The sequence below is a fragment of the Amphiura filiformis genome, chromosome 7 (genome assembly GCF_039555335.1).
Source record: "Amphiura filiformis chromosome 7, Afil_fr2py, whole genome shotgun sequence".
NCBI lineage: Eukaryota > Metazoa > Echinodermata > Ophiuroidea > Amphilepidida > Amphiuridae > Amphiura > Amphiura filiformis.
Genome location: NC_092634.1, coordinates 8,734,965 through 8,762,963, shown reverse-complemented (window position 1 = coordinate 8,762,963; position 27,999 = coordinate 8,734,965). Strand labels below are relative to the sequence as shown.

General features: G+C 36.1%; 1 protein-coding gene across 1 annotated transcript; it reads right to left on the bottom strand.

The window, feature by feature from the left end:
* Nucleotides 1-6: 6 nt before the first annotated feature.
* On the bottom strand, nt 7-27,269 carry LOC140156701 (glyceraldehyde-3-phosphate dehydrogenase-like). Its single transcript, XM_072179635.1, has 10 exons — nt 27,164-27,269; nt 9,956-10,013; nt 9,527-9,626; nt 8,631-8,737; nt 6,661-6,867; nt 5,684-5,822; nt 4,785-4,879; nt 4,055-4,217; nt 2,148-2,245; nt 7-1,613 (listed from the first exon to the last, which is right to left on the bottom strand). The coding sequence occupies exons 2-10, from the start codon at nt 9,976-9,978 to the stop codon at nt 1,547-1,549; spliced, it is 999 nt and encodes a 332-aa protein (XP_072035736.1). The 5' UTR covers nt 9,979-10,013; nt 27,164-27,269; the 3' UTR covers nt 7-1,546.
* Nucleotides 27,270-27,999: the final 730 nt, after the last annotated feature.

Sequence of the window (27,999 nt, the reverse complement as noted above, 5' to 3'; positions counted from 1 at the left end):
TCATCCTTTTTTTTACCATTATAGATTGTTTTATTCCACTCTTATAGGGGACACATATAAGAAAGACAATAACCTCTACATAATTATCTGGATTTAGCCTATCAGCATAGTTGTGTTTTTGTTGGACAGATTTAAATATCAGGTACTAAAAAATTATATTTTCAACTACGGTACTATAAATTCACTTTGGTGCTTATTTTAAGTTGTATAACTTAAATTTTCAACTGCTATAAGACACAACAAACTTGTTTTACTGACCATGTTTTACTCACTACGAGAATGTGCAAGATGTACTTCGACTTTGTTGTAGTTGTGTATATCTTATTTTCAACACAGTTTTTATATCAATGTAATAAATTTTATGACGTTATTTTAACATTACATGACTTTGTCGACTAAGTTGATGATTGGTGTGTACTCTATGTGCACAATTTCCCCACTCTTATCGAAATCCACACTTTCCAACTTTGTAAGTGTATCACAAATGCAAGCTAACAGATGACCTGCAGGTCAAATGTCATTCAGAGGTCATGACCCACAAAATTACTATGGTTACACAAAGGTGGGAGTAATAAGCACAGAGCACATAATAATTTACATTCAAGGTGGAAGTTCTACATAAAAGTATCCAATACAGTCATCATTTGGTAACTAGTGTCACTAACTCGTATAAGTGCTGCTTGATCAGAATTGGTAGGTTCTCGAGTTTGCTTATTAAATTTCAAATTGGTGAACAGATTTATCCTTCATGTATGTCTACACCAAATTAGCCTATGTTCAAGACTTCATCGAGTTATTATAGCTTTATTCAGAATGTTGTATAATCTCTGTCTTGATACTAGGCTAACTCTGGTAGGCTTATTAACATAATGGTAATGCCCATTAATGAACCTACCTGATGCAAGTGAAACTGAAGGCTGCTATTAATTGTAGAAGAAAATGCCTTTTTTTGCATGAACAGGTGCCAAAAAAAAGCATGAGAAAATGCCTTTAGTTATTAACAAACCCACTAAATGAAAATAAACTTGCTTGATCCGACGCAAACATGATTACCATTACAACTAAATTCCCAAGTATTGACAGAAATATGCACACATTTCATGGCAAACGATAGTAAAAAATCTTTCTCATTGAAGTCACACAGTTATTTTGGATTAATAGTCATGCAAAAATAGGGGATGAAACTCTTGTGAAATGGTGTTTCGCGGCTTTCGACCCCGGTCTGTTTCACTCTGTGGTCCCATCAACAAATTCAGCAACCAATTTTTAGTTTTCTTGCACCCATTACCGAGTAGATACTTTATTAAGCAATGGCAAGCCACAGATTATGAGATATCATGACACTACAACGGCCAGTACTGCTGTGTTCCACAACTATTTACATACATCAGTCAATTCGATTAGCTTAGCAATTGAAGAAACTGAAGAAAAACTAGAAACACCATTGCCCAAGAGTTTCGATTCCAACTACATATATTCTAAATGACTTAATATTTTCTCATCAATATTATTCATATCTATATTTGTTTAGGTGGTTAAAATGTTTTTACTGCTTGGCCATGTGAAGGATGAGGTCAATCACTCTGAAGCTGTAACCAAATTCATTGTCATACCTGTGATAAAAAGAAAGAGAGAAAATGTAAAAATTTGTTAATTCTAATTCAAGAACTCATAAACTTTGAATTACACTTTACTGTTATGATAGTCTGTTCACTAGCAATGAGATGCTTATCAGTTTTGCATTATTTTGAAACCTGTTTGAGTCTTGGCACCAAGACCTGCCATCAACAGTCTATTCTATGGATGACATGGCTGTAATCTCCCACACAGTTGTGTAGATTCCAAATACAGTTACCACCTATTCAGGTAACCCCATTTGAAATTCACATTCCCTGTGTAGGAGATTAAGGCCTTATCTTCTATAGGGGGTAATATGGATTTCAACTGGAATGGCCCATTGTATAAACACTGGAATGGAGATCTGATTGATTGGCAAGTCAGTGACGTCAATGCATTGAGGAAGCTGTTTGCGCACATCTTTCGTACGCCAGAACCTTGACAGAACGCTCACAATTTAAAGCCACACCCAATGAAATACTGGCTGATTCGATGAGATGAAATGTACTTTTGGTGCTAATTGTACTTACCATGATACAAGCTTGACGAAGTTTTCATTGAGTGAAATACCTGCACCTGCATCAAAAATACTGGATTGCCTATCGCCACGGAAGTCCTGAGACACAACCTGTTAGCCAATAAATGAGATCCAAGGTAATCACTGATTTATCAAAGTTTGTTTTCACTTGCCCGGGGGGAAACCATCACTCCAAAGACCTGTTACTCAGAAGGCCCACTATTCAGAAAACTTGTCACATTATTAAAAGCGGACTTGTTTTAATTTAAAATGACCTGCTGACCAAAAGAACCGCTAATCAGAAAACCCTTTAATCAGAAGGCACGCTACTCAGAAAATACGTGACGTGATCAAGGGGAATGAGTCACATGTCCGCAATTTTCAATTAGAAGTTTTTTACATCATTTTCTTGCCGTTTACGAATACTTCATTTTGATGCAAACCCCATCAGAATATTTGATATCTCGTTACTGAGTTATGAGCAATTTATCAATGGCTGAAAACAATATAAAACAAAAGCATTTGAACACTGTTTTTGCCAATATCTCAAAAACAATATTAGCGACATCAGACTCATTCCCCTTGATCATGTCACATATCTTCTGAGTAACAGGTATTTTCTGAGTAGCGGGCCTTCTGATTAACGGGCCCTTTTCAGTAGCAGGACTTTTACATAAAATTCAACAAAAAGCTCACTATTCAGGAAGTCAGTTATTCAGAAGGCCCGCTACTCAGAAAATTCTGACTAGCGGGCCTTCTGAATAATGGGTTTTCTGAATAGCGGATTTTCTAACGACCCGGTCTTCTTAGTAACGGGCTGCACCCCACTTGCCCACTTTTTTTTTTTTAATAAGGGCTCCAATTACAATAAATTTGCATAAATGTTTAAAGGTGCAAAATTTTAAATATGAAAATTGCGATTTATATACATTGTAGCACCTTACATGCAAGGTCCAATCTCCTCTTTTAATAAAATTATAACAACTTCAAGCGGATTCCCCTTGATCATGTCACATATCTTCTGAGTAACAGGTATTTTCTGAGTAGCGGGCCTTCTGATTAACGGGCCCTTTTCAGTAGCAGGACTTTTACATAAAATTCAACAAAAAGCTCACTATTCAGGAAGTCAGTTATTCAGAAGGCCCGCTACTCAGAAAATTCTGACTAGCGGGCCTTCTGAATAATGGGTTTTCTGAATAGCGGATTTTCTAACGACCCGGTCTTCTTAGTAACGGGCTGCACCCCACTTGCCCACTTTTTTTTAATAAGGGGCTCCAATTACAATAAATTTGCATAAATGTTTAAAGGTGCAAAATTTTAAATATGAAAATTGCGATTTATATACATTGTAGCACCTTACATGCAAGGTCCAATCTCCTCTTTTAATAAAATTATAACAACTTCAAGCGGATTGTAGTGGAGCATGAATGTAGGGTAAATTGTACTTTTAAATTTATCTTGTGAAAATGTCAATTTTACTATTTAGGGTACAAGGTTTATGCCTTTTTTTTATGTGAAAATTGAGTTTTCTTAGTTATGATGGCACAACATTTTAAGACTTTTATCTGATATTTTTACCATGTGTACGTAAACTGATTTTACTACTGATTATGTAAAATGTGTAGTATGTTAGAGCCTTTGTTCATGCTGTAATCGTAAGTCTTTTTGATGTGTTTTATTTATATTGTTGCTGGCCTAGCTGGGCCATGTATGGAAGAACAGAGTGATACTTAAATTTCCCCCTGAATATGGACCCAGGGTAAAGAAGAAATAAACAAACCTAGCGGTATTTGCACTTGAATATTGAGACCAATAAAGGTGACGCACAAAAGGAATATTAATGGCATGGGTTCTATAAAGGAGATCCAAAGACTTGATATACTATGGGAGCTTATTATGAGGCATGGACTAATTCCTTACCTGATCCTCTGTATAACCCAAGATGCCCTTAAGAGGGCCTTCAGCTGCCTTCTTTACAGTTGCTTTGATAGTATCATAGCTGGCTGCTTTATCCAGACGCACTGTGAGATCAACGACTGACACATCTGGTACAGGGACCCTGAAAGCCATACCTGTCAATTTGCTGTTGGTAAAATAAATAAGTTGACAAAATTATTTTAAAGCAAATTTAAACGAATGAAAAAAGTAAAGAGAGTACAACAAATGTAAGGACATTTGATATATCGATAATAATCAATAAATCGATTATCCAATAAAATCAATATCGCCGATATTACTATCTGAAGAAAATCGTCATATCGAAGTCGCAGATAATGAAAAAAGTATTGAAAAATCAGGCGTATGCAGTGTGTTCGCTATTGCACCAGAACTGACAAATTTTGATGACAAAACCTCTGTAATCAATAAGTGTACGATGTTGCTTTACTTTACAGCAGTTGGAAGTTTATATTCCATATTCTATTTTTTTGAAGCTTTTAGTTACTTGAATTTTCAGATCACATAACTTGGGAGGAAAATCCCATGCTAAAGAATATATCTAAAGTTACACATTTTGAGAGGCACCAATGCAAAGGCATGGGGCACCCAAGGCAATTGCCTTTGTTGCATTTGGTTATTTTTTTTCTGCTGTATCTCACTGTGATGTTTGCATCACATATAATTTACTTAAAGGTATGATGAAGTAACCTACCCGTTAAGTGCTGGAATAACTTTGCCTACAGCCTTGGCTGCTCCAGTTGAGGCTGGGATGATATTCTGATGTGCACCACGGCCATCACGCCATGCCTGGAAACATACAAAAACCCAAATGTTGATTAAGTAGGAACATTTAAAACAAACATCAGATTTGATCTGGGATACCTACAGTTTAAGAGATAATTATTACAATAACCTTTCATATAATACCTAGTTTGTTAAAATTGGACCACAGTTAGCTGGTAATTAAGTGTTTCTATGAGAGAAAAAAAAGTACCAACATTTCTTTTAAATAAACTTCAGTAGCGCTAAGGTAGAGAAAAACTTTGCTTGTAGTCAGGGTTGTAGCTAGGACATTTTTAGTGCTGGGTGGCATTTGCTGAAAGTCTTGCATATTTGGCCATTTGTTGTCATTCTTGACTAATTCAACAAAATTGTGCAATTTTTGATTCTGAGTGGTGGGCTCCAATGCCAAAATTGCAGCTGAGTGGTGGGCTCTGTCACCCACCACCGCCCACTGGAGCTACAACTCTGCTTAATAGTAGTTATTCAGTGATATATTAGCAGCAGCATAAACAAAATCCACTTGTCCATACAGTGGATACACAGTAGTAAAACAAACTGTTTATTTTCATTTTAAGTTTGGCTATTTTGTGAAATTTAAAAAGCGCCTAAAACATTTCCCCGTACCATTTCAATGGAGTCAACAAATGCTTTTTTAGCAAAATTATAACATCGCAGGGAAGATTTTCTTATCAACATAACATCCTGTATCATTTTAGAGCAATTCTGTGCAAGACACCCTAGTCAAGTTTGCTACTTATATGACTTGATATGCCAGCACAAAGAAACTGTGTTACATCACTGGTCATAAGCTCCTAAAAGTGTACATACCTTTGCGCTGGGGCCATCTACTGTCTTTTGTGTTGCTGTGTATGCATGTATTGTAGTCATAAGCCCCTCCTTGATACCAAATGCATCATCAATTACTTTAGCAAGTGGCGCTAGACAGTTTGTTGTGCAGGATGCATTGCTATGGGAGAAATTACAAACAGAAAAAAAAAGATGAGAATTATTTGCATCTTCTACGGCAACATGGTGAAACAAACTATAGATTTAGGGGATGTGCCCGCGTTGCGATCAACTTTTTAAAGGGAAAGTGAAAAAGTGAAAATTACATCTTGTTTTCCAAAATAATATGATAATATGTGACATGATCAAGGGGATTTGAATTTTTACATCATTTTCTGGCAGTTTACGAATACTACAGTTTGATGCAAACCCCATCAAAATTGGAAATCTGGTTACCGAGTTATAAGCAATTAATCAATGGCTGAAAACAAAAGAATTTGAAAACTGTTTTTGCCAATATCTTTAGTGACAACCAACTCATTCCCCTTGATCATGACACATACTAAAACAAACAAATTGTATATTGATGGTAATGAATACATCAGTTATTGTTCTGGCATCACTCTTCTAATCTGTTTTAATGAAATTTTACATCACATCGTGAAATTGGATTAATAATCAGGAGACCACAAGCACCTGGCCTGGTTTAGATGAATGTTTAATTAAATAAAATTAATCTACAATGGGTCATCTCAGCTTATAATAAGAGGTGTACAAAATGTAGCAACAACTGTTATTTTTCATTTCAAAATTGTGGAAGGAGATTTCATCTTCCATTTCAGAAAATACTTTTTTCAAATTTTAATTTTGTTATTCTTTACTCAAACAAATAATCTGAAATAATCTAAGTAATAACTGTCAGAGTGGAGTTCTATATGGGTGACTTAATGTTTGGAAATATCTTCCACTGGGGGAGTATGAATTCAATTACACTATTCACAAAACTATTGCCAACCTACCTGACAATGTTCATATCCTTCTTGTACTCTTTCTCGTTGACACCCATGACAAACATGGGTGCATCTGCTGAAGGGGCCGAGATGACGACTTTCTTTGCTCCTCCTGCTATATGTGCCTTGGCCTTTTCAATGGTTGTGAACACACCAGTAGATTCTACTACATACTCGGCCTCATGTTTGGACCATGGGATGGCTCCTGGATTTGTCCTGGAATCAAATTTTAATATAAATTTTGATTTCAAAGATCAAATGCACATAGAATGTTTTTTCAGCCCAACAACAAACTATACAAATGGGTGTTTTGTACTTGAATTATTGTCATTAAACAAGTACGGCCACATTCTATGACCTGGCTTTTCAATACACATTCAGACCTGAAACTGACTATTTGTAAAAAAAAGAGGAAAATGCTTTAAAAAAGAGGAAAATAGTGCAAAATCATGCTAAAAAAAGCTCAAATTAGGCTGAAAATAACAAATAATGCATACATTTCAGAATAAAAAAAAGAGGAAATCAGGTAAAAAGAGAAAGGTTTCAGGTCTACACATTGGTAATTGTGTGGTGTTAGAGGTATTTTGCTGTATTGTTCATTTCGCCAAAAATACATTAATTACAATTTGCCTTTCCCCGAGTTTCCTATTGGGATTTCTGCACGTTACATATGTCAAAACTGGTAACTTCAGGAAACCAACTGCTATGCATGTTTGCCTATATCTTTACTGTATTGCTTCCTCTTTCATTCACAGATCCGTTCCACAATGCATTTTATGAAGCATAGCGAGGTCAAAGAAGGTGTCCTACAAACATCTGTCAATATATTTCCCATTTTGGGATCACAGTGTCCATTCAATCTCTTAGCTTTCATTTTTCAGTCATGAAAACTCTTAACATGACTCCTAAAAATACTATTTTGCTTCTTTTTTTTAACAACCAGTTCCTCATTCACAAAGGGGATAGTCAATGGGTTTAGTTCCAGTTCAAAAAGACATTGCCAAATGTCATGCTCTCAAGTACCATATTTATTTTACAATGCAAGGGCAAATGCAATGGGCTTAATCAGTGACCATTTTCAATTGCCAATAAACACCATGGCACAATTAGGGATTCAATCATGTTTCACCGTTGTTCATCACCGTTTAACAACGATGCGGCCGCGTCGTCTGCGTGGTTTACTTCGCGAGGGCAGCTTTAGCTGCCCGAGCAACGATGAAACATGATTGAATCCCTTTCAACAACGAAAAGAAGCTAAATATCGTATAATTCACGATTATTTTACGAGGAATGTCAGTTAATCATTGCCACTCAGCCTTACAAAAACTTTGATGATTTCTCTTTTGATATCAGCAATAAAACTACAGAATCAAAACAGCAATGTTTAGCCGCTACCTGAAAAATACTGAATTCAACTTGTAAGCTGGCATACGCACAAAGGTTCCAGGCATGACGAATTTTACGCCCTCTCGCGTAACGCGTAGTCTCTCTCGCAACGCGTAGTCTCTCTCGCGTAACGCGTAGTCTCGCTCGCGTTCGCGTATACGCTACAGTAAAAGTGTGGGTTCATCACGGTTTAACAACGGTTGGCTCCAGTACAAAGGTATAGGAAGAGTTGTTGAAACATATATCATCTTTGTAACTGTCAATTTGATAGTTCAGTAAACCAGGCAATAACCTTGGTACCTGCTTTACAACAATTCCATTATTCATTTCTTGACAATACAAAGTTTGCAACCATTTATTTCCAAATGCTTTTGTTCTGGTGCACAATGGGCTATTCCACTTGAAATCCATACACCCCTAAGACATGTTCTTAATCTTCCACACAGAGAGTGTGAATTTCAAATGGGGGTTACCTGAACGGGCAAATCCATTTGAAATCTACACCCCTGTGTAGGAGATTAAGGTCATGTTTTCCACAGGGGGTGTATGGATTTCAACTGGAATAGCGGAATAGCCCATTCCTGGCTACTTACTCTGCATAGACAGCAATACCCTTGCCGTTGACAAACAATTGACCGTTTTCTGCCTTGATTTCTCCATCGAATGTGCCGTGTGTGGAATCATACTTGAACATGTACACCTGGTAGGAAGAATGAGATCACAAAATGTAACATAAATATTGGTAAAAATGTGTTTTAAAAGAAATTCTTTGAAGAATTACGTGATTATTCTTTAAATTAGTGAAATGTTAATGTATGAAGAAAAAGTTTTGAAAGCTTTAACCATCTCAAGCTTAATTTAACCAAGTTTGAGTCAGGGGGAAAAGGGAAAATCGTGTTCTACATTGGATTTTTTAAATCTTCGCAAGTTCTGTGACCGAGAGATACTTGTTTCTTTTATTTCCCCATGAAAAAACTGCACAGAACTTTGTTGGTTTGTATTATTTCACAAACATCTAGGCTGGAACTCACTTTCTAGTGCCAAAAGGTAGAAGAGTTGGATAATTTCAAGTGAGTTGTGCAATATATATAGATACGAGCCCCAAATATGTCACAAGCTAACTTTTTAAGACACATGTACATGTGCATACCAAGAACATTTCAGTGAACAACAGTCATTTTTGTATGAGCAATAAAGGTTTGTCAGAAAATGAATAGGAACTATCTGAAAGAATTGCCATAATTTAGGATGATAAAAGAGGCACTGCAGAACAAAATGTCCAAGCCACTGGCACTGCAACTAAATCACCAAATTATTTTTCCTGTTTTTTAAAATTCAATTAGTCTAAAGTACCTGGTACTTTTAAACAAATGGTAAGAACATGCCAAAGGGGTTCAGAACTCCCTAAAGAAGGGACACAAAGTTGATTGTGATTCAACTCTCATTCAACCCTTCCTCTAGAACTAATATATTTATCACACTGACTCACCATGTAATCCAAATTGATGAATGGATCATTGATGGCCACCACCTCTACCGCTGGTGTTCCGAGGGCTGCACGCAGGACAAGACGACCGATACGGCCAAATCTGAAAAACATCAAAAGAACACAACACTTCAATTCTAATGTATTGCATTTAGGCAAGCTAGATAATAATGTGAAGAGACCGACGGCAGAAAAGGCTACGATATTGTTCTAACTGATTTCATATTCAAATCCTTTATTCACATTTGCCTGTAAGTACTACTATATATGCCGTCACCCTCTGACACCCACCATTGTTTAGAAACACGTCAAGAAAGCACTCCATTTTGTTTCCAGAATTAGGCCTTAGATTAAGCTTTGGTGACTTTGTCTGGGTTTTATCGGAGCAGGTCTCATTTATAGTGCTTTTTAGCCTTTCAAATATGTACTTACCCGTTGATTCCAACCTTAACCATGTTGAGTTTTGATGTGGGTTGTTGTAGCTAGGAATCTGAAAAGAAACATAACAGTTCCAAACATTTATATGAAATGGATTAACCTCCGAACTGTATCTATTGTTACGCAATACACATATTGGATTGTGGGATGGAATTTTGGCTCAAATTGAAAGAGAAACCCAATATCTGCATGTGTGAAGTCATTTCAAAATGAAAGTATGTAGTGCAAGCATGCTTACATTTCAAAGTTTTAATCACGATTTTGCACTGCACTTTGACGGTTGTATAGCAACAGGGATATTTTGGGAGTGCAAACTAAATGGCTAATTTGAGATCAGAAAGGAAGCAAAATTTCCTACATTGCCCCTTTATTTTTTAGGAGCTCATATCACTCCCCAAGCTCCTTGACTTGCTCAATGTAACACTATTTGAAAGTTATTTATTGAGCACCTTGCTCTTTCTTGTTCCTGTGATTTTGATGCTGACAATTTCTAATTGAGCTCCTTGAGCTCCTAGACAAGTCCAGGAGTGTAAAAAGATAGCTCCATCAAATTATAGATGAAGCCCTGCAAAAACATTTTTCATAAGAATGATATTCTCCCAAATGTCAACTCTACACATGAAAAATAAGAACCCACAATTAAGTTAGGCATGTTGAATTACCGGTTAACTCATGTAGAGCACAGCCTGCTCAGATTCCAACCATGGAGCACATTGTGTAAAACAATATCCACGTGCAATGTAACTCATAGTCATACCAAATATTCTACAACAACATATCTTGCTTTTATGGATCAATCAAAGCACCTCATTAACAAATATTACAAAATTGATATAGCTCTCTTTCTCTCTCCTCACATATCGTTGATCTTTTTGCTAGATAACTTTCAACCTTTACGTATTGTGAAATATACTGCTGGGTGTATGTGTACAATGCTTTGACCCAGGGCAATGTAGCTTATTGCACGTGCCAGCATGCTGTCAGTCTTTAGTCTGTCTGGTGACCTCAATCACAGTTATGAATATTAGATCATGCAAATCGAATTGGGTGCAAAACCCTGGGTGCAAACTTATTTTTAATACTGGTACCAGATTTTAGCTTCCAAGTCGGTTTACTTCCTTATGAACCTATGAGGTAAATTCTGATTTCTTTTAAAAAAGAAGTTTAATTTCCTGAAAAAATGCACATGTTTTTAGTCCAAACTATAGGCCCTATATAACATAATTTTATAAAACCGAAAAAAAAAAAAAAAAAAATCAAAAACTTTTGCTGAGTATTTCAAATCCAATTTCACTGCCATCCACCGATCTAGCCTATGTGCACGTGCAGATTGCAGAGGCATCCCCATCCTAGCTGGCTGGCATGCCAGGAATTAAAACATGACCTGCAATTGTTAATGTCACACTGAGGCACAAAACCAGTTGCCATATTGAGGGGATGTCTCATCTAAATATAGCATGCCCTTCTGTTCAACACACGGCCAAGTGATTGCAGATTGCACATGTGTAACTTTATGTAGTTCAGTAAAATTGGATGCAATCTGATCTTAAATAGCCAAAGGCGATAATTGTGAAATTGATATCAAAGGCAAAAACAGGGAGCAAATTAAAATTGGCATTATAAAAGCTCATAACGTTAACTAAGTATGCAAAGCATCATTTTGTAAATTAAAAAAATATGCAATGGATCTTGATGGTCTTCCACAATAGGTACCTCACAATTGGTAACCGTGCAAATTAATTTCAATATTGCCTAATATGGCTTGGTTGCAGCAGATCATGTCACAAATAATTTCAAAGAACAAGGGTGTGAGTAGCCACAGATAAAAAAAATCTGAAAAAATCTGAAAAAGTCTGAAATTGGAAAGCTCCTATACTTTTGTACAGAGGAAGTGCAGAAAAAGAGATAAAAATCAAGATCAAAAAATCTGAATTCAGATTTTAATCTGAAGTCTCACACCCCTGAAAGAAGTACTTTAAAAAAAGCCAGTGAATGGGTACCAAACTGTATTCACTTCATAAATTACGAACCATTCAATCAAAACTTTGGTAAAACTACTGATTTTTTAATATGAGTAACAGAACAGAAGATGAAACCATTTGGATTTGTGACCTACATGTGTTGAAAAAATATCCTGGGAAAACATTTATAATTATATAACATAGAAAAGTAAAATAATGTGAACTAATTAATTAGTGATCACCAATGCCAATAATAATATGCTCTTACAAGCCTGCTTTAATGCTTTACTACTTACAATTTATGGACAAAGACAAAAATATTTAGTGAAAGAAACCCACCATCAAAATAAAACATTATTAACACATCTAACTGAGCTGCAGGCTGGCAACACATCACATCACAGATATTCTGACTGAGCTTAACCCAGATTTGGCATACGTGTAGAAGTGATACCCATTTGACATTTACATTTAGCCATACATTGTATAATATAGGTGTATGAATCATTGCTGCCTTATGTCCAGGGCCAAACCAAGGCTCCCGTTGGACGCAAATTCTTGCGTCCAGGCGTATTTTTGTATTGCTGGACGCAATGTTCAACAATTTTCATCAACCCGTTGCGTCCAGTCGGACGCAAGTTGATTCAGCCCAAAAATGAGTGATTATAAGCTTACCAACTTCATCATCATAAATATCTCCTAATAAAGCTTAATTAATATTCATAACCAATGGACCAATCAGTAAACGAGTTATTGACCTTTCATATTTAACCACTCCCATTTTTCAACACTTCCGGGTCACCAGTCAATGAAAGAAATTCTTACGGCAGCGAGACGTGATAAGCTTTCAAAGATGAGAGCAAAATTACAACTTTCTAAACTATCGTACATTGTCAGCAAGTTTCATTCACGTAATTTGTTATTGACAATAATATTAACATAAAATAAATCTTTAAAATCTCATCAGGAATCTGAAAGGAAATAGTCAAATATTTGCCTCAAACTTCGATGCAATACCAGCAATCGGGGCTTTGTAAAATTGTATTCCCTGTTGCCCAACACATTAACATACATATACGGACGCTTTAAAAATTTTGTGGGACGCACATTTCCGACCAGGTTTTACAGTTGTGCGTCCAATTGGGCCCGAGAGTTTTTGAAGGCTAGCGGGAGCCTTTGTGGTGTGAAATTCTGTGACATTTTTCTGATTTAAATGTCCACTTCGGTAACTGAAGACATTATTAATCTAGATGTACCGTATACTCATTCCAATTCCAGGGTATTGTCAATTTGATAAAAGGTTCCACTAATGTTGAAGTGACAGACAGATGTCGATAAAGTGAAATAGCTGGGAGATTAGAAGTCCTGTGTAAACTTGCAATATTTAGTTACATTTTCTGCATTCATAACATACATAAATTCGTCTCTAATAAACACCCCTTACGGAAAAATTAGGTAAAAAATAAGCGCCCTGGCAACCGGACTCCATCATGGACGGACGTGGGTAATTTTTTCTCGGCCACCGAGCCTACTTAAATTATCAAAAAAATAGTATGCAGGGGAACAAAATCAATCTGAATCGTACATACAATCTTCGAAGTGGAAAGCCAAATCAGTTGAAACACGGGACATCGAATTTTGACTCAACTGAGATACAAAAACAGCGAGGACAGAAACCAGGCAGTACGTGTATACAGTACGTGAGTAGAAACATGGCGGGCAATACAAAGGATGGACCCGATACCGTGTCCAACACCGAACTAAAGACTATAATGTTACGGTTAGCGAGCACGCTGAATAAACGAATGGATAAACTACAGTCACAAGTAAACAAGCTGAATGAATCTGTTTCAATGAATGAAGAAACAATACGAAACCTAGAAGAAAAGGTAACAAGGGACTCAGAACAAACAAATGAGCTAGCACATGAAACAGTTCCAAATATAGAAAAAAGGCTTACGGATCTAAAACAAGACATTGAGAAAAAACTCTTACTCAGTGAAATCCACGACAGAAAACTTAATCTTCTGTTCTATGGAGCTGAAGAATAGAAAGACAAAACTATTTATGAAGTGGTTAGAAATTTCCTAATCACAGATTTTTATGTACCACAGATGTTTATGTTTCTATATTGTCAATGCCCATCGTTTGCCTCGAAGAAATTATGGTGGTCAAAGAAAGGGCCCGGACTCCATAATTGTCAGGTTTGGACATCTTCCAGACAGGAACTGGATCCTGGAACAATAAAAAAACAGAGGGTATGTGCCTGAACGGAAAGTGATGGTATATACAGATTTACCCGCAGAAATGAAGAGAAAGAGGGGAATGTTGGCAGCAGAAGCGAAGAAGTTAAGAAGAGAAGGTAGAGTAACACAAATCAAAGTCATAGGCACAGAAGTCACTTGTACTGAGATGTTGATGCGTACTGAGATGCGTACTGAAATGTTGATGCGTCTAATGCACTCCCCCCTCCGGGGCTCGTGCATTAGACGCATCAACAGGGTTTCAAATCCGACGCGAACCCGCGAACCGGTTCGCGTGAAGGTTCTCGCCGGGTTGCAACTGGGCGAACCAAAATTGGTTCGCGCACAAGCTTGAAATCTAAGATCACATTTTGTGTTATTTTTACCTTTTTTTTTTTTTTACTGCAACGGAAATGTGATTTAATAATCTCATTAATCCATGAATATAATTCTGAAATGTTGGGGAAAAAAGGCAAAGTTTTCATCATTTTAGCTGTTGATTACTTGCTCTGATCACGAACAGAGCGTGAAAGTTTCGTCCTGGCCTGTTGCATGCCTGTGTTTACAACCCACCATCCCATAATAATAGATATGACCTCGCTAGTAATAAAAGCGTCTATGTCATTGGTTAAATCACTTTCATCTCACGTATTTCCACCAATCATGACAACTCTTTCTTACCAAAGAGTCAGGTCATATAAATAATTAATCATGACATGAATAATTAATCGTAAATGGCATCGTCAATTTAAAGCTTATTATATAAATTACACGCATGTGCTCACCTTAATAACATCATTAGTGCATAAAAAAATATAATTCTGAAATGTTTGGGGGAAAAGGCAAAGATTTCATCATTTTAGCTGTCAATTTATTGTACGATCACGAACAGAAAGCACAGTGAGCATGAAATCCATGGCCCATGTCATTTTAGTGTTTACAACCGATCACCCCCATAATAATAGCTGTGACCTCGCTAGTAATGAAAGCGTCTTCTTCATTGGTTTGTATCACTTTCACCATGACCTTGCCTATTTTCACCAACCACAGCACCTCTTTCTTACGAAAGTGTCTGGTAAAAATGAATAATTAATCGTAACATGAATAATTAATCGTTTATTAAACACACATGCTCACCCTGTACCTGATGTACAAAATAATGCGTGGAATAAATTTAATTTAATTTAATTTGCATTTCATTTGAAAAGATATGGTTTAAAATTGCGAATCATATAACAGTACATACAAAAGCTATTTTAAGCAATTTTCAGCGAACATTTCAGGAAATTTGTAATAAATTTAGGTATGAATAGATGTAAATAGATATCGAGTGAAATAAGGGGTATTGCGGTATATGGTATATTTTCATGTTTTGACATCTCTCTTCATCGCGTAGCTAGCACTCAGTAGCAGATTGTCATCCGTGGCCTCAAATTCTCCAAAATTAGAACTCATACAGGTGTAAAACCTTTTAAACTGCACTATATTTAATACATGAATGTTATGTTGAGGTCTCATTAATGCATGATAGGTACATGTAAGTCACAGCGATAGTCGAAGTTTAATAAGCTTAAAGAAAGTTGCTGAGCTTGCTGTGTAATCAGTGCAGTGTAGACAGTCACAGTGTACAAAATAATATTGTACTATGCTGTAGTAAATTAGTGTATACCATGTCTGAATCATCTGAGTCATCATCTGCCCCTAATGACTTCACTTTTTTGCATGGTTATTAAAAAGTTTTAAAATTAGTCTGGTGAGTAGTTTATTTTTGAATGATTCTCAATTGTTTTGTTGTCCAAATCAATACTCCATAAATTCCTTGTAAATTTTACGTTCGGTAAACTAAAAATTACTTTCAGGATTCAAAGTTGAAACAGCTGCTTTTAACAAAAAAACTTAAAGATAATCAATTTGGTTTTGTTATTAATAATGTTATAGTAAGTTGCATACAAATTCCCACCTATTTTTATAGGGTATTATGATTTTACCTGTTTTTTTTTTTTCCTCAATATTTTGTGGGAATCGAAAGCCTGGTTCTGATGAGAACCAAAGGTTCTCGCAAAAGCCATTTGGGAGAACCTAAACTGGTTCCCGCAATTGATTGCGAATTTGAACCCCTGATCAACATCTCAGTACGTGTGCATTATTTTGTACAATTTCACTCCTAAAAAGTAATACACGTTTATTAACCTATAAATATTCTAGTGTTGGCCGATCCAACCCAAGATCGGATCTGCCGATCTCCGATCTGAAAATTAGCAGATCGGGCCGATCCGATCCCGATTCAGATTCCTTAAATGTTATTCTACAACCAGTACAAGTTCATTCAAGTCGGGCCCCAGTAATGTTAACGGTAGACACTTTTTTGGGAAGGTAAAATGAGGTTCGAGAACAATCAGCCCATGACATTTCCCTGTTTGAAGAGCTCTAATTTCTTTATTTTAACACGAAAAATTATCACTCTCTCAAATTAGCATTCCAAACTAGTAAACTTGCATGTCACAAAAAAAAAAGAAGGAAATCAAAGATTATTTAGATGAAAAATGTGTGTTTTGAACTAAACAATTTCAGTAAAAAGTTGGGAAAAAAAGCATCATACTTAAACTTAATTTTGTATTTGTAATTTAAATAACACAATCGTAAAAATCACAAATATGAAAGATAAAACGGTTTTGTACACAAATGCTACGAAAATGTTGTACAAATTGATGGAAATCACCCGGGAGGTAGACAGTTATCGGCGAAGATGAAATGAGCATTGAAAATATTCAGGTATTTTAAAACTTTTTGTTTACTTATTTATGCTGTGGCGAATTTAAACGTGTATCACACTGTACACCACTTGCATAGCGCGAAAGCGTCACGCAAAAGTTAACTTACATGGCGCCGGCGCGTATTTGTGTTAGGGCGCGTACAACCCGAATGTTGATTGATAGGTGACGCAAAAAATACCACAAGGAAGGCCTGCAATTTGTGTGTTGGTGATAATCCTGACTGAACTTTCCTGACTTGTGTACTTTATGAGCCAAATATAAATTGCTCCGTAAAACTTGCTGAACAAACCTGGGCACTGGATTTGCCCTTGGGCCAGCTGAATGCCTGGAAACTTTCGCAGATGGCCCACATGGCCAGGCCCATAGCCAGGGGTGCGACGCACTTCCCTAATTTGCAAAGGTAAATAAAAAGTCCCAAAATTTATGAGCGTAGCAAAGCAAGCCAAAAAATCAAATAAAGTCCACTTTTCACAAAATTGCCCCCGGTAAAAAGTCCACTTTTTCAAGATCCTGGCTAAGGGGCACTGGGGCAGCTGATTATCCACTGCTTATGTCTACCCCTGCCTGTCTACTAGAGAGAGAATATCTTACACTTCCCACGATGCATTTCTTCCCTGGACAGATTTCCTATTCAGTTCAATATGGGTAGATATAGTGACAAAAAATACTGCTATGAATAAACAATTCTCAGTTTTGGCTTTCTTTACTCTTGAAAGGCAAGGGCTTTAATTTAAAAATGATGCAAAAGGCAAGTTTGAATTTGCCTCATTTTAACTATTATACTAAGCTAAGCATAGGGAAAATGCTGTTTTTAGATTAAAATGCGCGCAACAGTTTTTGAAAATGCGCAAATTTGCATTGCACATTTTTGTAAAAAGCACATTTGCATTGCATAAATGTGTGATTTTTCTCCCCAGGAAGTTCAAATACCGTACTGACGCGAGTATAATCTCACCCAGTTTTTGGGTGAACATTTTTCAAAATTTCAACAAAAAAAAATTCTTTTTTATATTTAAGTTTTTATTTTGTCGGTTTTGTAGTGTCCCTGGACCTAGACCTGGACCTAGACCTAAATGCTAGGTTCATTCATGGATGAATTTGAATGCATTTTGAAATCATCAATAGAGTACCGTATGACATGAATACAAATTATCAATTTTCAATTTAAAAATACAAAACATCTTGAAATTTCTTTTTTTTTAGGTCAACCATGAATGACCCTAGCATTTAGGTCTAGGTCCTGGGACACTCCAAAGCCGAAAAAATAAATAACTTTAATAAATAATTTCAATTTCTGAAATTTTTCGAAAATTTGGAGGTGGGACTTTACTCGAACGAAGGTGGGACTATACTCGTGTCAGTACGGTATATGCAATTAAAGAAATTTTGCTGTTTTTCTTTTAGATACGGTACATATTTCTTTCTGCCTATTTTCTATACCGGTACTTTTTTTTAAAATATAGATTCACTCGGTCAGACATCCGGGAACATTGTCCCCTTCGCACAAGTGCGCGCATAGCCATAGCAACCAGCTCGAGAAAGGGGAACTGCACATGCGCACACTGGTTTTACAAGGTCAAGGTCATTTCCCCTTGTGACGTCAGCCCGACCAAGAGAATTGCGTTGCGCATTGCAGATCATTAATATTATGGATTCTTTGATTTTAGTAAAAACTTTTGGTTTTTGGAAAATGAGTATCCGGGGTACTTGAAAAATGGTTATTTAACTAAGTCTAAGGCAAATCTTAAAATTCACGGTCAGACATAAAATGCGCGATTGTACCAAAAATTTGCAATTTTCGACGTTTTTTGCACATCGCGCATATTCCCTGTCCTTATCAGTCAGTCGTGAGCACGCTCAAACGCTGCTCTGTGTGAAAGTAAATATGCATAACAACCAGTGCGCGTAATGCTCCGTGGCCAATTATGCATACTAATTAGCTCATGACATTTCCCTGTTTGGAGAGCTCTCATTTCTTTGTTTTAACACAAAAATTACGAAACTTTCAAATTATCATGCCAACCCAATGAACTTGCACTTTGCTTGCACGTTGCAAAAAAAGAAGTAGATCCCAGTTTATTTGGATGAATAAATAGCGTGTGCTTTGAACTGGCACATTTCAGTAAAAATGTCGGAAAAAACACAGTATTAAAGTCCATTTTTCTGCGGTAATTGAAATAACACATTCAGTATAATTCAAAAATCTGACCAATACAAAGGTTTTGAATACAAATACCTCGAAAAATCCGTGCAATTGGCGTAAATCGACCAGGAGGTAGACACTTTTTGGGAAGGTAAAATGAGGTTCGAGAACAATCAGCCCATGACATTTCCCTGTTTGAAGAGCTCTAATTTCTTTATTTTAACACGAAAAATTATCACTCTCTCAAATTAGCATTCCAAACTAGTAAACTTGCATGTCACAAAAAAAAGAAGGAAATCAAAGATTATTTAGATGAAAAATAGTATGTGTGTTTTGAACTAAACAATTTCAGTAAAAAGTTGGGAAAAAAAGCATCATACTTAAACTTAATTTTGTATTTGTAATTTAAATAACACAATCGTAAAAATCACAAATATGAAAGATAAAACGGTTTTGTACACAAATGCTACGAAAATGTTGTACAAATTGACGGAAATCACCCGGGAGGTAGACAGTTATCGGCGAAGATGAAATGAGCTTTGAAAATATGCAGGTATTTTAAAACTTTTTGTTTACTTATTTATGCTGTGGCGAATTTAAACGTGTATCACACTGTACACCACTTGCATAGCGCGAAAGGCACGCAAAAGTTAACATGGCCGGCGCGCCGTATTTGTTTAGATAAGGCGCATACAACCCGAATGTTGATTGATAGGTGACGCAAAAAATACCACAAGGAAGGCCTGCAATTCGGTAAAATTCGCATTTTTCCATCATTTTTGAAGAACAATTAGACACTTAATCTAAATAACACATACCTATAAATATACCAAAACGAAGCGGAATTATGTGAACTACGTGAAAATGAAGTCAAAAAAGTTCATTAGGTAAATCGGATGGGAGGTAGACGAATGTCGCCTAAGGTTTTCAATTTGGAAAAATTGAACAAAAAGTTAGTGTCATTTTTAAAAATGATCAAAAACAACAAAAATAAAGCAAACTTGGTCTCGTTTTTTGTCACAGAATTAAATGTACATGCCTCCTTAGCAATTTGGAAGCAATTTTGAAATGTTTTTCAGAAAACAGGTGACAGTAGGGGAGATTGGGGTTAGTTGAAACATTTTTCACAAAATCGTCTTTTTAACGCAAACCGATTACTTTCAAGAAACACTAACCATATCAGTATAAACACATACATACATGCTACAAAATAATACAGCCTTAAACTTTATTGGACCTGTTTATGATTATTCATATAATCCAATTTGAAAATTTGAAAAAAAGTGTTTCAACTAACCCCACCCCTGGGGTAAGTTGAAACATAGGGTGGGGTTAGTTGAAACATGGCTTGTAAGAATTTCAAAATAATTATTATTGTGTTGTTAGGGTTATACTTCCCTTGAAGGCACCCTTTAACATACAATCAGTGTGAAAAAATAAATATGTGGGAATGCGGGTCAATACTTTGGACACAAGGTGACGAGTATCACCATGGACCAAAATATGAGAAGCCTAAAATATTATAAAATGTACTTTCTGTGTGCTCTTTTTGCTTTTATTATTGCTTTTTAACCATATTAAAGCAATATTGAAGAAATGGTAAACATGTTACAAATTTTTTTAAAGTCAAATTTTTAACCATATTTTTCTATGCAATTTTCATGTGTCAACTAACCCCACCGCAAAAGTTTCAACTAACCCCGATGCCTATTTTTACATTTCAAAGTTCATTACACAAAATAAGAAATACAATAAAACTTTTATTTAACATTATTCTGGGACTTACTACTAGTGCTTATGATACTCAAAAAATAATCCCCTGAATCTTCAAACAACATGGAGATAACGCATCTTTTCTGAGGGCAGGGGTGGAATTTCGTAAAGTGCCACAGGAGTCCAAGTGGATTCTCGCAAGAGAGTTTTGCGAGAGTCCATGGATTCTCGTAAATGGATTCTCGTTGTACAATCTTGCGGGAGTCCAAAAGGTAGGCCATGTAGGCCTACGTAAAATGCATTCAAACAAACAAACTAACAAATAAACTGACAAAGTTAAGTTTTTAATATATGGCCACGCGTTTTGAACTCGCCACCCAAAAATGGTGGTTTTGTTACGCTTTTCCAAATCGAGACTCGTTCAAATTGTTATATCTCTGCTTAAACAAAAGGTATTGTAGTGTGCTTGGTGTCATTTTGTAGCTAAATGAGTGCCCTAACAGATCTCCAAAGGAGAATTGTTTATCAGCTAAGATAGTGAAGGTACAGTTGTTGAGTTCAGAATGGCCGCGGTGGTTGTTGAGGCGGTGGCGGTTGAGGCGGTGGCGGTATGTGCAAAGTCTATGGGAAATAAAGATTTTGTGTGTGCACGTTGAATCAACTGATCATATCTTTGCATCCATATGGGCTACAGACATGGTTAAGAGCTCTTTTGAAAGATTATTAATTCTGCTAATTGTTTTTAATCATTTTGAACACTTTCTGATTGGTTTAATCTATAAAATACAAACTTTTACGTACAAAACTAACCGTTTTCATATTAAACACTGTAGTAAGTGATGCGGATGTCTTCAAAATCTGAAAGTTGCTGTAAATTTTTAATTACTTACCCTATCATAGTCAAAATATACATTTTCTGAGAGGAAATTTGATGAGGAATCTAAATATGGACTTACTTTTTCTGTATGGGTTAGGGGTAAAATGTTTCAGTTCAAAATATGTTGAATTGTAAAAAAAATTGAACATATTTTGGGACACCCTGTATTCCGAGATTACCAAACAGCTGTGATTTTTTTTCTTCCAAAGTCAGTAGGCTCCCCCTAACCTCTAACCAAATCAATGTTGTTTACTTTCAGTTTACAACTGCAAGTTAGTAATAGGCAATGCATTAAGTGACCCATTTTTTATTTGGAATTTTTTTATTCCACCCTGTATAACTTCAAGGTCACCCTGTACAATGAGTTGCAATGTGTATATTTGAATTGCTTTTGCCTTCAGCTTTCCAAAAATGTATACTTTTGTTAGTTTAGGGTTGATAGTTGTGGAGATATTCTAATTGAAACTTGATTGGTGTAAAAAATCATAATATTTGTGATGTAACGCTAAGGGTGGCGAGTTCAAAACACACAGCCACATGGTTGTGCGTCATGAATTGGGGGCCAAATGCGTTACATACTAAAAAATTGAACAATTTACATGTTTTTGTACTTAGACTTATCTAATTCATAAACTGTTCATCAAAACCCTATAAAATTATATATCACTGTCAAGCTTAGAGTACCAGGAATACACACATACAAACAATTGGTCAATATACAGGGTGCCACAAATGTCATATAGGGTGGAAAAGTTAAATTTTGGTTCAAAAAGTATATAATTTTGTTCCTCTCTTATATACTAACATAAACACCTGTTCTGCTAAAACCTTTTTAGATGTGCTAATAACATTGTAGGCTTTCAAAAAAAGCAAACTTGTAATGATGAGTTATGTTGCCCAACTGAGATACAGGGTGTTCAAAAGTTGTACATAATTTTTATGATTTTTATTACATAATCAATCAAAACTTTTTTCCTTCATGACCTACACAAAAACCAATGGCATATTTGAATTCCTCATCAAATTTCCATCCAAAAAATGTTAACTTTTACAGCAGTAGGGTAACTCCTTCAAGTAAATATGACCTTCAGAACATGTCGGAGCATAAATGAATACTTAACACAGTAACGTACATGTATAGGAAAAGCCTAGAAACCATGACACAGAATGCAGCACACTTGCAACAAACCAACTTAGCTTGGAGTAAAACTGGTCAAATTTCAAACTAGACATAAATGGTCGCATGTCACGAGGTGGTCCATTTTGTGTTACATGGTCAAAATGGTCAAAAAAATTTTTTTTTAATATGTTATAGAAATTGTAAAACTGCAACATCTCATACCATTTTTACCTCAAAAATGTTTATCGTTTTGGCGTAATTGCCTAATTAATAACTAATTAGCCCATAGGCCGCAATGTAAATCAAAATTTTCAAATGCGTTTTTCTCAAATTGGACCTTATTCACATAAAATACCCCACAACAAATATCTGAAGTTGGATTTTGTCCAATGTGCTAGGATATGTTCACAACATAGTGATGCATCAGTCTCACCCGATATACAGGGTGTGCCAAAAAAAGTTGATATTTTTAAATTAAAATTTAATTAATCATTCATATTTTCCCAACACTACGTCCTACCATTTTTATAATGCAAAAATTAGTTTCCTTGTGCAATTTCCTTTCAGAAAATACATACATTTATCATGATAGAGTGAATATTAAAGGAGATATGGACCTTTGCAGTTTTTGCACGTGATTGCATTGACTTCTGTGCATTTAGAGGCAACCCGTGGTACAAAATGTAATGAGAAACTAATATGGAATATGAAATTGATCAATTTTGAAGTCAATCTTGTTTCTTTGAGTAATTGGCTCTAAAATGAGACATTTTAAAAAAGCTCAATATGACAAGGAGTTATGAAGATACAATTTATTCAAACCAACACTATGGAAATCTTACATTTTCCTAGATGCTAATACATTACTCCTGACCCACCTGCTCCTGACCCACCTGCTCCTCCACCCCGTCAATTTTCAATTCCAGCTGATGCCATTTATTTAGTTTGACTCACTTTTCAGTACTAGTTTACACAGTTTTAGCCCTGTTCTTTAGCTTTAAAATGAGACCCAAAGTAGCTCAATAGGACAAGGGGTTGGTTCACTATGACATTTTTCATTCGCCCTACATTCAAAAAATTGTAACACCTCCACCTTTTTTTAGGGTAAAAACTTGTGACATGCGACCAAATACCAAAACAATGGTACATAATCCTTGCTGGGTTATGAAGTTACAGTAAAAAAATATATTTGTGAGGCGCTAAAAATCAACATTCCCTATACTTTAACACATGCCTCAACCGTAGGATCCTCAACCGTAGGATCCTCCACCCCTGACTTCACATCGTTTGAATTGCAATATCTCAAGAAGTAAATAAAGTGTGAAGTTCTTTCTTTCCTCAATTTGAGCTAGATAGATAAGCAACAAAATGAGACCAAAACTAGTTCAGTACCCCTCTCCATTCTTGAGATCTAGGACAAAACGTCCTGAATAAAATGAAAAAATGTAACGCCTCCACCTTTTCCAATACCCCAATTCATAACGCACGACCATATGTGTCATCATACTCTCACTTCCATGTCATTGCAGCTATTGACTAATTGGTAGTATTGATTAAAATCGGAAACTGCTCTTGTTGTAAACATGGAAAAACGTAAGTTCGCTGAGCCGATAATTTCCAGCGGGAGTCCACATGGACTCTCGCAATAGGACTTTTACGGGAGTCTCTGCGAGAGTCGACTCTCGGACTCTCGCCGAAATTCCACCCCTGTGAGGGGTATAAAAATTAGTCTGTAAGTCAAAAAACAGATATTCCTTTCCCAAGCCAACACTGGTGGGGCATCAGTGCTGTTGCTAATTTGGTGGATGACCCTTACTAATACCTATTACTATGTGCCAGTATTTTACCAAATTAATTTTTTGTGTCAGAAAAAATACAATGTAGAATGCCAGGTGAATTCAAATTTGCCATCAAACTGCATCATTTTATATGGGTAAAGTCAAAAATAATGGCACCGTTTGGTTTTTGATGCCTGCTGTGCAAATGAAAAAGACCAGCAAAAAAATTCATCTTTCAAAAAGTGTGTTATGATTTTCTCTTTAACCACAGCAATTTGTAGTGTCATAGCTGCCATGTAAAAAATAATATGCCCAATTTTCTTCCCCATAGGGTCAGGAGTGTTACACTTTAGCGTGACAAGAAAAGAGGTACTTGTTTTTTAATCATGCACTGTAAAAAATATACAAGTTGCAAAGTGTTGCATGGGTTTTCATGGCATTTTGTGAAGTGTCTGCTATTAGTAAGTACCAAATTCTTTCATATTAGTCGCTTATAGTCTACTTAGGCACATGTGAAGACTACATGGTGCGAAAAATAAAACATGTTCCAAAAATCACTTCTCGCCAGATTGTGTAGCATTGTAAGGTTATGATGACAGTAATAATCTATTTCAGTCTGTTTAAAGTAAAAGCAACATTTAGGCCAAACTTGGAAAAAATAAAACTTGCATGATATCAAAACCGTTTTCTTTTTAGAGCGGGTTGAAAAGAGAAATTCTGTCTCGTCAGGAGTGTTACATCAGAATTCAATGTGATTTTTTTCATACACCAAGTTGGCAATATTCATACATTACTTTTTATTTTATTAGTGCATTGGGATAGGAACTCAAAAACAACATAAATATTTGCCATTGCTTGAACATGTTTGCTACAGCTATCTAAATAGTCAATGTCAGGAGTGTTACACAGAATTAATTAATTGGCAATAATTCAAATTTCTGAAGAAATTACCAGTCTGTTGGTGTTCTTTTAGCCCTGAAACTATATTCCTGAAGCCAAACTGCTGCAATCATGATGTAAAGACCTTCATATTCAAGAAATATGTACATAAAAACATGGTTTTCATAGCTCGACCAAAATGTTACACTCCTGACAATCAATTGTAAGTAAAATCTGAGGAAGCACCTTGACAGTTTTTTTTCATTATGAAAAACGTTACGGACGTTACATTTGAGATAAAATGTAACGTCCGTAACACTAAATTAACAGTGTAGGACGATACAGGAGTATTAATTTCAAACTTGCTTTTCATGTTTACATAGAACATGTAGAATGGAGTCAGGGCTTGCTGAGTATAGTTAACAGAAAAAAATAAAACACAGAACTGAATGGAGATTTAAGCTTAAGGATATGTACCATCTGTCAAAATGGCAGGCACTTTCGCGTAACGTCCGTAACGCTCGTTTCTAATTTCTGTAGCTAATTAACTAAGAAAGCCAAAACAAAATTGCTTCATTATATTGAACATTTATAGAGTGTGCACTAAAGCATACAAAGAAATAAAGTGTTATCCTAACAGCAAACATGTGTGCTATTCACTTAAAAGTTGCAAGTTGCATGTATCTGTAACGTCCGTAACGGTGGAATTGGCCAGTACTAAAGACAAAGTCAAAGTCACATTCAGTCTTGGGGGGTGGTATTTAGACTCGCTGAGTCTCATGGACGCCGCTCCTATGTCCATCAGACTCGTATTTCCCATTTTGGATGTCAATGGGAAATACACACTAACGATTCTTGCCGTTAGAAACTTGAAAAAAAATCTTTAAAATTTTATCAATGTATATAAAAGTGGTACCAACCTTATTGTGCTTGCTAATTTAAGACTCGGTTGAAACAAAATTAAGGATCGAATGCATTTTAGTGTCCAAAAACGCAAAATTATCGTCAAAGTTCTGCGAAATCGGCACCCTTGCGAAGGGTTCAGAATTGAATCGAACGAAAATATCCGATCTTTGCGATCAAAACACAAAATTACAACTTTAAACATACTATTGGCAAAAGACATTATTACCAAACAATATAGAATAGAAAATTTGACATCATTTTCTCAAAATATTGAAAAATTTGCTCACTAGACATCGAAAAAGTACGCAATCCAATTCCCGTTCAAACGCGTGGGAAACTGAAAGTGCATAATCGTGACTAGGTGGTATTACATGATTTTTAAAAATAACTTCTCCAGCTCCAGGCTGACCAGCTCACCAGCAGAGGAGGTTCAGGAGCATTTCAGTAGTTCTTTAACCATTATTTTAAAACAGTGGCCGTTGCACATAATTATTGTGTAATTAAGCATGCAAGTTTATACAACATCAACTTCAACAGTCATAGGCTATAGCATTAATGTACGGTGGTGCATGCACAACATGCATGCATGTACTGCACGCACTCATGCTACTGCATGTATTACACATGCATGTACAATCGGCAATTTACTGAACTGCAAGGCAAAATCGGATCCAAATTTAAAGCATTTTCCGTCAATTTCCATCGTTTGTAAAAAAATGCCAAGTGCAGTTTCAATAAAAGACAACGTTAGTTACTTTAAATAAATGAAAAATGCACTAGTTTTACCAGAAATGAGAAATTATTTTACCTGCAAATCCTCACGTAAGCCGGGTCTTCAGCGTGTAAGAACGGAGAGAACAAGTGTTGCTATTTCTTACAATTATTAAGTGCGGAAGTGGGGTGCAAAAGTAGCCCAACGGTGTGTGCCGGAAGTAAACCATGTCAGAAATAATTCAAACCACAAGCCCAAAACGCGCATTGCAAGCCATTAGGGGGCTGACATTTTCTTCGGAAGGGGGGTGTGTCATGAATATACTGGGGGCATAGAATTTTTAGACCAAATGTAGTGGGGTTATAATTTTTAACATCCAAAATAGGGGGGTTATGGCTAGATGCATAAATTTGTACTGTGCAGGCGGAAGGAAGGGGGTTCATAAAAAATTTCGACCCAAGATAGGGGGGTCGTAAAAAATTTTGCTCGCGATTCATGGAGGGTCATAAAAAATTTACTCCGGTCACCGACATATTCATGACAGCTCATGACCACCCCCCCACCGAAGAAAATGACATCCCCCTTACAAACCAGCGCATTCCCATCTCTCCCGCCAAAGTTAGGGAGGTTAGAAGTAGATTAGGGTTATGCTGGTTTCATACTTTCCTGCCGCTTGCCGCTCCAGGCGATTTTGCTAGCGGGTGCACAATCGCACCATCGTGGCATCAATTTCTTTTTGACATTAGGGAATGGAGTTGGAAAAATTTTTGGAGTACCGGTATATAATGAATCCAGCCCCCTTTGGTGACAGAATAAGTTTATGGTTCAAATGCGCGCGAAAATTTATGCCATATTGAAGCTAAACTGATGAAAATATGTGGTGCAAAAGTGGTGAAAATGGTCAAATATGAATGATATTAGTTTGGTCAAAA